Source organism: Triticum dicoccoides, chromosome 6A, assembly GCF_002162155.2.
Source record: "Triticum dicoccoides isolate Atlit2015 ecotype Zavitan chromosome 6A, WEW_v2.0, whole genome shotgun sequence".
Taxonomy (NCBI): domain Eukaryota; kingdom Viridiplantae; phylum Streptophyta; class Magnoliopsida; order Poales; family Poaceae; genus Triticum; species Triticum dicoccoides.
In genome coordinates this window covers 175,015,430-175,027,164 of record NC_041390.1, presented here as the reverse complement: position 1 = coordinate 175,027,164, position 11,735 = coordinate 175,015,430, and the positions used below count along the sequence as shown (strand labels likewise).

Sequence of the window (11,735 nt, the reverse complement as noted above, 5' to 3'; positions counted from 1 at the left end):
TAACTCCCAATTGAATCAAGTGATTATTATACCCAGACATTTTGAGTATATGCTCACTAACAGAACTGTTCTCCTCCATCTTGCAGCTATAGAACTTATTGGAGACTTCATATCTCTCAATCCGGGCATTTGCTTGAAATATTAACTTCAATTCCTGGAACATCTCATATGCTCCATGACATTCAAAACGTCGTTGAAGTCCCGATTCTAAGCCGTAAAGCATGGCACACTGAACTATCGAGTAGTCATCAGCTTTGCTCTGCCAGACGTTCATAACATCCGGCGTTGCTCCTGCAGCAGGCCTGGCACCCAGCGGTGCTTCCAGGACGTAATTCTTCTGTGCAGCAATGAGGATAATCCTCAAGTTACGGACCCAGTCCGTGTAATTGCTACCTTCATCTTTCAACTTTGCTTTCTCAAGGAATGCATTAAAATTTAACAGAACAACAGCACGAGCCATCTATCTACAATCAAACATACATAAGCAAGATACTATCAGGTACTAAGTTCATGATAAATTTAAGTTCAATTAATCAAATTACTTAAAGAACTCCCACTTAGATAGACATCCCTCTAATCCTCTAAGTGATTACGTGATCCAAATCAACTAAACCATGTCCGATCATCACGTGAGATGGAGTAGTTTCATTGGTGAACATCATTGTGTTGATCATATCTACTATATGATTCACGCTCGACCTTTCGGTCTCCGTGTTCCGAGGCCATATCTGTATATGCTTGGCTCGTCAAGTATAACCTGAGTATTCCGCGTGTGCAACTATTTTGCACCCATTGTATTTGAACGTAGAACCTATCACACCCGATCATCACGTGGTGTCTCAGCACGAAGAAATTTCGCAACGGTGCATACTCAGGGAGAACACTTCTTGATAATTTAGTGAGAGATCATCTTATAATGCTACCGTCAATCAAAGCAAGATAAGATGCATAAAAGATAAACATCACATGCAATCAATATAAGTGATATGATATGGCCATCATCATCTTGTGCTTGTGATCTCCATCTCCGAAGCACCGTCGTGATCACCATCGTCACCGGCGTGACACCTTGATCTCCATCGTAGCATCGTTGTCGTCTCGCCAAGCTTGTGCTTCTACGACTATCGCTACCGTTTAGTGATAAAGTAAAGCATTACATCGCGATTGCATTGCATACAATAAAGCGACAACCATATGGCTCCTGCCGGTTGCCGATAACTCGGTTACAAAACATGATCATCTCATACAATAAAATTCAGCATCATGTCTTGACCATATCACATCACAACATGCCCTGCAAAAACAAGTTAGACGTCCTCTACTTTGTTGTTGCAAGTTTTAAGTGGCTGCTACGGGCTTAAGTAAGAACCAATCTCACCTATGCATCAAAACCACAACGATAGTTTGTCAATTTGACCCCATTTTAACCTACGCAAGGACCGGGCGTAGCCACACTTGGTTCAACTAAAGTTGGAGAAACTGTCACCCACAAGCCACCTCTGTGCAAAGCACGTCGGGAGAACCGGTCTCGCGTAAGCGTACGCATAATGTTGGTCTGGGCCGCTTCATCCAACAATACCGCCGAACCAAAGTATGACATGCTGGTAGGCAGTATGACTTATATCGCCCACAACTCACTTGTGTTCTACTCGTGCATATATCATCAACATATAAAACCTAGGCTCGGATGCCACTGTTGGGGAACGTAGTAATTTCAAAAAAATTCCTACGCACACGCAAGATCATGTGATGCATAGCAACAAGAGGGGGAGTATGATCTACATACCTAGTAGATCGACAACGGAAGCGTTTGGTTGATGTAGTCGTACGTCTTCACAATCTGACCGATCAAGCACCGAAACTACGGCACCTCTGAGTTCTAGCACACGTTCAGCTCGATGATGATCCCCGGACTCCGATCCAGCAAAGTGTCGGGGAAGAGTTCCGTCAGCACGACGGCGTGGTGACGATCTTGACGTACTACTGCTGCAGGGCTTCGCCTAAGCACCGCTACAATATTATCGAGGACTATGGTGGCTGGGGGCGCCGCACACGGCTAAGGAATAGATCACGTGGATCAACTTGTGTCTCTCTGGGGTGCCCCTGCCTCCGTATATAAAGGACCAAGAGGGGGAGGCCGGCCGACCACATATGGCGCGCCAGGAGGAGTCCTACTCCCTCCGGGAGTAGGACTTCTCCCCCAATCCTAGTTGGAATAGGATTCATGAGGTGGAAGAGAGAGAGAGAGAAGGAGGAGGGCGCCGGCCCCCTCTCTCCTTGTCCTATTCGGACTAGGGGGGAGGGGCGCGCGGCCCAAGCCCTCGCTGCCTCTCCTCTTCTTCCACTATGGCCCATTAAGGCCCATATAGCTCCCGGGGGGTTCCGGTAACCTCCCGGTACTCCGGTAAAATCCCGATTTCACCCGGAACACTTCCGATATCCAAACATAGGCTTCCAATATATCAATCTTTATGTCTCGACCATTTCGAGACTCCTCGTCATGTCCGTGATCACATCCGGGACTCCGAACAACCTTCGGTACATCAAAATGCATAAACTCATAATATAACTATCATCGTAACCTTAAGCGTGCGGACCCTACGGGTTCGAGAACAATGTAGACATGACCGAGACATGTCTCCGGTCAATAACCAATAGCGGGACCTGGATGCCCATATTGGCTCCTACGTATTCTACGAAGATCTTTATCGGTCAGACCGCATAACAACATACGTTGTTCCCTTTGTCGTCGGTATATTACTTGCCCGAGATTCGATCGTCGGTATTCCAATACTTAGTTCAATCTCGTTACCGGCAAGTCTCTTTACTCGTTCTGTAATACATCATCCCACAACTAACTCATTTAGTTGTAATGCTTGCAAGGCTTAAGTGATGTGCATTACTGAGAGGGCCCAGAGATACCTCTCCGACAATCGGAGTGACAAAACCTAATCTCGAAATACGCCAACCCAACATGTACCTTTGGAGACACCTGTAGTACTCCTTTATAATCACCCAGTTACTTTGTGACGTTTGGTAGTACCCAAAGTGTTCCTCCGATAAACGGGAGTTGCATAATCTCATAGTTATAGGAACATGTATAAGTCATGAAGAAAGCAATAGCAACATACTAAACGATCGGGTGCTAAGCTAATGGAATGGGTCATGTCAATCAGATCATTCTCTCAATGATGTGATCCCGTTAATCAAATGACAACTCATTGTTCATGGTTAGGAAACATAACCATCTTTGATTAACGAGCTAGTCAAGTAGAGGCATACTAGTGACACTTTGTTTGTCTATGTATTCACACATGTATTATGTTTCCGGTTAATACAATTCTAGCATGAATAATAAACATTTATCATGATCATAAGGAAATAAATAATAACTTTATTATTGCCTCTAGGGCATATTTCCTTCAGAGGCATACTAGGGACACTCTGTTTTGTCTATGTATTCACACATGTACTAAGTTTCCGGTTAATACAATTCTAGCATGAATAATAAACATTTATCATGATATAAGGAAATATAACTAACAACTTTATTATTGTCTCTAGGGCATATTTCCTTTAAAATTACGAAGCCACACTGCAGTTTTCACCTGCTCTCTACCTAGCTTCGCTAAGCCATGACTCACAGAGTTGGCTTCGCGGTTTATCTTAATAATAGATACATCTCTTTCCTCGATATGTTCTCGAATAACCTGAACCCTAGATGAATATCGAGATGTGTTGGGCGTAGATGGATTCACCAAAGTGACCTCTTCAGAACTATCGGTCTCCAACGTCAACGGCAGGGGTGACCAATGTAGGGCAAGGGCGAGGCCTTCCTCCGTTGCTGCCAACTCCGCGTCCACCGCGTCTGCACAGCCGAAGAGGTATCTGCATGCAACGAAGATAGACGATCCCACAGAATCTCGGAGTGCCATCCCAGTCCCCACTGGTTTATTCATGAAATCGATCCATGTGGGAAAGGGATCTAATGGAAAAAGCACTGCAACGATTAAGGTGAAGACTATACAACATGGTGTTTGTTTCCTGGGAGGAAGAATATGTGGAGGGGAGGTGGAGGTGAGGCCTTGATTCAATGGACGAGGACGAAAAAGGGAATTTTGTCGTGACACGGTTTGCGCTCACTCTCACTGAAGAATGAATCCTAACACCGGTCCACACGCTTTGTCAAGTCACAAGTATGAGGTTTGGGGTATTAAATTGGACCCCTTACGTTGTCCTCATATGCCCGGACTATCCGCATATCCTCGTACTCAATCCATACATGGAGGCCTTGTCGACACCAACTGAATGACTGGTGAAGACTTGTACCCATTAACGAACGATGCTTCGGTGCCTTAAGACACCTACCTTTGTGTCTATGACATATGAACTCAACAGGTGGCTGGCCCATATATCAGTGACCCAAAGGGCATATACTTTTAAGGCACCGAAGCTGCTTCCGCCACTGACCATCGTCGAGAATCAAATAACAAGTTGGTTGTATTACCCGGTGTCCGATGCTCTGTCCATTACGAAGCTGGTTGCCTTGAAACAAATAGAGTTAAAAAACACTGACAGTAGCACTAAATGCCAAGAAGGAGTAACCTAACAAGGAAATAGGAATCCCTTGAACAAAATACACTGGCAAGCAACCAAGAGACACGTACGGCCACACAGAGAATGGCGAACAACGGCGGCAGCAGCCGCCGCGGGGACGACGGCGTCGGCGTCGGCGTGACCCCATCCCGATGGCGTTTCTTCCGGCCAACGGCCGGCACGCAGCTGGCGGCCGCCGGCAGCATGAGCATCCGCTCGGTTCTCAACCGTCTCAACTCGTCCGTCGACGCGTCCGGGACGCGCCCCGTCGTGCCGCTCGGCCACGGCGACCCCACCTCCTCCGCCTGCTTCCGAACCGCGCCTGTAAGACAATAAGTTTTGGGGAACCAGCACCACCCTCTAGGGGTGGCTTATCTCATTATATATAATGGTTGTGTTACAATATGTACAATATACGTACATAGGTACAGAAGCTATACATAGTCTAACACCCTCCCTCAATCTTAGCCACTTTCTAAAGAACTGAGAAGGGTAAGATTGCGCCTACAAGCCTCAAACTGTGGCAGCGGTAAAGGCTTAGTGAAGATGTCTGCAAGTTGATCCTTAGATGAGATAAACTTGATCTGGAGTCGCTTCTGTGATACACGTTCCCGTACAAAGTGATAGTCAACTTCAATGTGTTTCATTCGGGCATGAAATACTGGATTTGCAGAAAGGTATGTAGCACCGATGTTATCACACCAAAGAATAGGAGGCTGTGGTTGAGACAAACCCAACTCCTGAAGCAAAGACTGCACCCAAATAATCTCTGCAGTAGCATTAGCCACAGCCTTGTACTCAGCTTCAGTACTGCTACGTGACACAGTAGCCTGTTTCCGAGCACTACAGGCGATCAAATTAGAGCCAAAGAATACTGCATAACCCCCCGTGGATCGCCTGTCATCTGGGCTACCAGCCCAATCTGCATCAGAGAAGGCCGAAAGAACCCGAGAGGAAGTCGGCCGAATATGCATACCAAATGTCAGGGTGAACTGAACATAACGAAGAATGCGTTTAACAGCAGCCCAATGAGTATCTCTGGGAGCCTGAAGATACTGACAAATCCTGTTAACAGCATAAGAGATATCTGGTCTCGTGATCGTCAAGTACAGAAGTCCACCAACAATGCTCCTGTACTCTGTGGCATCCGCAGGAGACAAAAACTCACCATCAACAGCTGTTATCTTGTCGGTAGACGACATGGGTGTGGTGGTCGGTTTGCACTTCAGCATGCCAGCTCTTTGTAACAACTCCAAGGAGTACTTCTTCTGCGTAAGGACAAGACCAGTAGCACGAGAAGTGACCTCAACTCCAAGAAAGTAGTGAAGCTTCCCAAGATCTTTGACCGCAAAATCAGCACCAAGAGAGCAGACAAGAGCATCAGCAGCATACTGAGAAGAGCTGACAAGGATAATATCATCGACATATACCAAAAGATACATAGTGACTTCTGGCTTCTGTAGAAGAAATAATGAAGTGTCAGCAGTAGACGGCACAAACCCATGAGCACGAAGGGCAGAGGCAAGGCGGGCATGCCAGGCACGAGGAGCTTGCTTCAAACCATATAGTGCTTTGGAAAGACGACAGATATAGTCAGGACGATCAGGATCAGAGAAACCAGGCGGCTGTTTCATATAAACCTCTTCCTCCAAAAATCCATGTAGAAAAGCATTCTGCACATCAAGTTGACGAAGTGACCAACCACGAGAAACAGCAATGGAGAGAAGAAGCCGAATAGTGGTAGGCTTGACGACAGGACTGAAGGTGTCCTCATAGTCAAGACCACGACGTTGCCGAAAACCGCGAGCAACAAGTCGCGCTTTGTAACGCTCAATAGATCCATCCGAATGCTTCTTCACTTTGAATACCCATTTTGAGTCAATAACATTTACCCGTGGTGGTGGAGGAACGAGAGTCCATGTCTTGTTACGAAGAAGAGCATGAAACTCCTGCTCCATAGCCTCTCGCCAATGTGGAATGCGCAGGGCAGCCTGATATGAGCGAGGCTCAGAAGATGGATCCGCAACAGCAGCAGCCAAACAAGCAGCCAACCAAGCAACCGTACCATCCTTACGTTCCTTAGGTTTGAAAATGCCACTGCGACTGCGTGTATGTGGTCGGGACACAGGAACCACCGAGGTCGACGGAGCAGCCTGCAACGGGCTGGAGGACGGCGACGTTGACAAGTCAGCCGGTGACGAGGAGCCAGTCACGGTAGCCTCGGACTCGGTTGGCAAAGAAGGCCGACCCACCGGCGAAACCGGCAGAGCAGACGAAGCAGCTGGCGACTCTGGCATCACAGACCGGGCCGATGGCGAGCTCGGCATAGTGGGCCGTGGCGCGGCCGGTGTCGCGGGCCGATCCGCTGATGAAGGCGACGTGAGGACCCGAGCCGCGGGCGAAGACGGCGTGACGGGCCGAGCCGCAGGCGAAGACGGCGTGACGAGCCGAGCCGCGGGCGACTCAGCGGCCGCTGGCGAAACGGACCGAGCAGTGGAGATGCTCGGCGCGACGAGCTCGTCGGGTGACCATGCATGGGCACGCGAATCGATGCCATGCAACATAGGGCGATCGACGTGCCCACCAGAAGACGACGATGATGATGGTGAATCCTCCAACAGCTCCAAACGAGCTCCACGTCCGGTTCCTGCACCATGGTTAGGTAACAGCAAAGGAGAGTATGCAACATCATCAAATTGGTCAGAAGCAACAGAGGATGAATGCAGGGATGGTGGTTCGACAGTGGACACAGGAAGGTTGGCAAAGGGAAAAACATGCTCATCAAACACGACGTCCCGAGATATATAGACACAATTAGTGGGAACATGAAGACATTTGTAACCTTTATGAAGAGAGCTATAGCCAAGAAAAACACACTTCTTAGAACGAAACTCAAGCTTGCGCTTGTTATATGGACGAAGATGCGGCCAGCAAGCACACCCAAATACCTTGAGAAAGGTATAATCAGGTTGTTCATTAAGGAGAACCTCAATGGGAGTCTTCATGTTTAAAACACGAGTAGGAGTACGGTTGATGAGAAAGCATGCAGTGGTGAAAGCATCACTCCAAAACCGAAACGGAACAGATGCATGGGCCAAAAGAGTAAGACCAGTTTCAACAATATGACGATGCTTACGTTCGACTGAACCATTCTGCTGATGTGTATGTGGACATGCTAAACGATGAGCTATCCCAAGCGACTGAAAGAAAGAGTTGAGGTTGTGATACTCGCCCCCCCAGTCCGACTGGACATGAACAATTTTGTGCTTGAGAAGACGTTCAACATGTTTTTGAAACTGAACAAAAATATCAAACACATCAGATTTGCGTTTAATAAGGTAAAGCCAGGTAAAGCGACTATAAGCATCAACGAAACTGATATAGTAATTATGACCACTGACAGAAGTCGGAGCAGGACCCCATACATCTGAAAACACAAGTTCTAAAGGATGTTTCACCTCACGACTGGACTCCGAAAAAGGAAGTTGATGACTCTTCCCCTGCTGACAAGCATCACACACTGCTACATCTTTATTACTAGACAAACTAGGAAGCTCATGACGACGCAAAATATGACGGACAATAGGTGTGGCCGGGTGACCAAGACGAGCATACCACTGTGACGGAGAGACCCGAACTCCACTGAAAACACGAGCGACACCAGGATGCTCCAGACGGTAGAGGCCCTGGCACAACCGCCCACTAAGAAGAATGTCCCTCGTGCCCCGATCCTTAATAAAAAGATCAAAAGGGTGAAATTCACAAAGCACATTATTATCACGTGTGAGTTTAGGAACTGAAAGAAGATTACGGGTCACAGATGGAACTCGAAGAACATTGCGAAGCTGAAGACTCCTATTGGCATGTCTAGTGAGAAGAGATGCTTGACCAATATGAGAGATGTGCATACCTGCTCCATTGGCGGTGTGGATCTTGTCGGAGCCATGATAGGGTTCACGAGTGTGAAGCTTCCCCATCTCGCTGGTCAGATGCTCTGTCGCCCCAGAGTCCATGTACCAGTGTGGATCGATGGAGTAGGACTGAGTGTGTTCCTGTTGCTTCTGCGACGCGGGACGATCAGCCATGGCGACCTGACGGGCATTGTTGCGTGTATCTTTGCCGTCATTGCCAAGACCAAGGAAGCTTCGCTGGAAGCGCTTATGACACTTGGAGGCCCAGTGCCCATCGCGGCCACAAAGCTGACACACACGTGGACCGCCAGCCCCCGGTAAGGTCGCAGTAGGTGGGGGGGGGCCGAGGCGGGCGACGGTGGCAGCCCCAAGGGAGACCGGGGTGATGAAGAAGAGCGGCCACCCTTGGTGGCGGCGTTGGCCGAGAGGGAGCCAGTGCCCCTGGTGCGGCGAGTCTCGACCCGTTGCTCAGTGAGAAGGAGCCGAGAGAAAACCTCGTGTGCCAGCATGGGTGTCGAGTTGCCCCGCTCGTTGATGATCTCGACTAAGGCATCATACTCCTCATCAAGACCATTGACAATAAACGAGTTGAACTCGGAGTCGGTGAGGGGCTGTCCAATGGAGGCCAATGTGTCGGCGAGGCCCTTGACCTTGTTGTAGAACTCAGTGGCAGTGGAGTCAAGCTTCTGACACTCTCCAAACTGACGACGGAGTGCAGAGACACGAGCCTGGGACTGCGCTGCAAAGGTGCGCTCAAGGATGGTCCAGGCCTCATGAGACGTCTTCGCGAAGACAACAAGGCCGGCAACTGCCGGCGAGAGCGACCCCTGGATGGAGGAGAGGTTCGCCTGGTCCTGCCCCGTCCAGACGCGATGGGCCGGATTGTAGACCGGACCGTGCACGCTGTCTACCAGCGCGGGTGGGCAGGGAAGCGATCCGTCGACGTAGCCTAGCAGGTAGTGACTCCCCAAGAGTGGGAGAACCTGCGCACGCCAGAAGATGTAGTTGTCGGCGGAGAGCTTGATGGTGATGAGATGACCGAAGTGAAACGGCGGCGGCGAAGACGATCCCATCGAGGAGGCTGCCTGGGGTGCAAACACCATGGAGGCAGCCGGAGGCACCGAAGCCGATGCGGGAAGAGGCGGGACCGCAGCCAAGGCGGGCGCCGCAAAGCTCGCGGCCGGTGCGGACGCCGCAAGGCCCGCGGCCGGGGTGGACGCCGCCAACCCCGCCAGCGGGGCAGTGTGATCCGCTTGCGGCAGGAGCGGCGGGACGACGCCTGCGGAGTCCGCAGCGGACGGCGGCGCCGCGGTGTGGACCACGAGGTCACGCCCAAGCGAGGGCGCCGGCGGCGTGGAGAAGACGGAGCCGAGGCTCCTTGTCCCGATCGGAGCCGGAACAGAGACGGCATCGAGCGGGAGGTTGAGCAGAGCCGCAAGAGAGGCCGGGAGGAAGCCCGCAGCAGTGGAACCGGTGGTGGCGGCGCTCGACATGGCGACGGCGCGATCGGTGGTGCGGCGGCGGCGGTGAAGGCGGCGGCGGCTGCGGCGGCGGTGCGGGTATTAGGGTTTAGAAGCGGAAGCGATCGTAACCTAGCGTGATACCATGTAAGACAATAAGTTTTGGGGAACCAGCACCACCCTCTAGGGGTGGCTTATCTCATTATATATAATGGTTGTGTTACAATATGTACAATATACATACATAGGTACAGAAGCTATACATAGTCTAACAGCGCCAGAGGCCGAGGACGCCGTCGTGGACGCGCTCCGCTCCAGGAAGCACAACGGCTACTCCCCCACCGTCGGTGTGCCCCAGGCGCGCAGGTGAGCACGTCCACCCACCCGCCCACGGGCCGGCTACTCCACTAGCATCGGTGTATGGCCAGGATTCAATCTGCTCCATGTATGGCTAGGAAAGGAAACTATCTAGTCGTCTGGAATATACTCCTAGGAGTGTTCTCATAAATGCACTTACCCTGTTTGATGTATTTCGCAGTAGGAGTAGCACAAAACAACACAACCTACGTACTAATCTAGGACTACTTCTTTTGAACACGTTTCATCCGAGTAATTGAATTTATTGGCATGAGGTGTTCATTTATAAATTTTCAACCTGTAACATTTAGTTTGTCCAAAATTTTGCTAGCCAACATCACATTATCTGTATCCAAAAGTTGCCATCCCAGGACAGAGCATCTCATATCTGTTTGCCAAAACACAGTGCTATTGCAGAGTACCTGTCTCGAGACCTTCCTTATGAGCTTTCACCAGATGATATCTACCTGACCTCCGGATGCGTCCAAGCCATCGAGATCATGATCTCCGTCCTTGCCCAGCCCGGGGCTAACATCTTGCTCCCAAGACCCGGGTTTCCGATGTACAAGTCACGGACCACATTCAGCGAGCTAGAGGTTCGATATTTCGACCTCGTCCCTGAAAGAGGCTGGGAGGCAGACCTTGAGTCTGTGAAGGCTATCGCTGATGAGAACACGGTTGCGATACTCATCATCAATCCCAGTAACCCTTGTGGGAGTGTCTACTCACACGATCATTTGGCCCAAGTGAGTATATGTTCCTAGAAAAGTAAGTAAGTCTACAGTGTGTTCACTACTGTTTTGTATCTGATGCAGTTTGCCCAACATGTATTTGCAATGAGCAGATTGCAGAAACCGCAGGAGAACTTGGCATATTGATAATTGCTGATGAGGTATACGACCACTTGGCATTTGGAAGTAAGCCTTTTATACCAATGGGCATTTTTGGCAAGACGGTCCCAGTCATCACCTTGGGAGCTATATCTAAAAGATGGCTTGTGCCTGGTTGGCGACTTGGATGGATCGCAACGTGTGACCCAAATGGCATCTTAAAGGAAACCAAGGTGACCATTTGATCTACAATTGGATGCATCTTCTATTTTGGTATTTGCATTCTGACTGTGGCGAATGGCCAATCCATTATATATAAATTTTGCGCTTCATCCTGTCTAAAACAGTTTAGTTGATAACAAAACTTGAGTTGTTTTTGTGTCATACTGGCTTGAAATTTTGGGCGAGTTCAAAGCAACATACTGTGCCAGGCATAGCCCAGTGGTTGGGGGCGCATGATTGTAAACCTAACGACCAGAGTTCAATCCACGTCGGGGACGAATTTCTGGAATTCTCATGAGGGATGCTTCTTCTATATCAATAAATCCGTGGGTGCTAGTGCCCATGGAGTTTCATTTTTT

General features: G+C 49.5%; 1 protein-coding gene across 1 annotated transcript in view; it reads left to right on the top strand.

Moving 5' to 3' along the window:
• Positions 1 to 4,630: 4,630 nt before the first annotated feature.
• The window catches only part of LOC119316485 (nicotianamine aminotransferase 1-like), a 9,160-nt gene continuing 2,055 nt past the window's right edge, over positions 4,631 to 11,735 (top strand). The window contains exons 1-5 of the mRNA XM_037590808.1: positions 4,631 to 4,920; positions 5,312 to 5,314; positions 10,251 to 10,333; positions 10,731 to 11,070; positions 11,169 to 11,387. Coding sequence (XP_037446705.1) covers positions 4,681 to 4,920; positions 5,312 to 5,314; positions 10,251 to 10,333; positions 10,731 to 11,070; positions 11,169 to 11,387 — 885 coding nt within the window. The 5' untranslated portion in view covers positions 4,631 to 4,680. The remainder of the gene's footprint in view (positions 4,921 to 5,311; positions 5,315 to 10,250; positions 10,334 to 10,730; positions 11,071 to 11,168; positions 11,388 to 11,735) is intronic.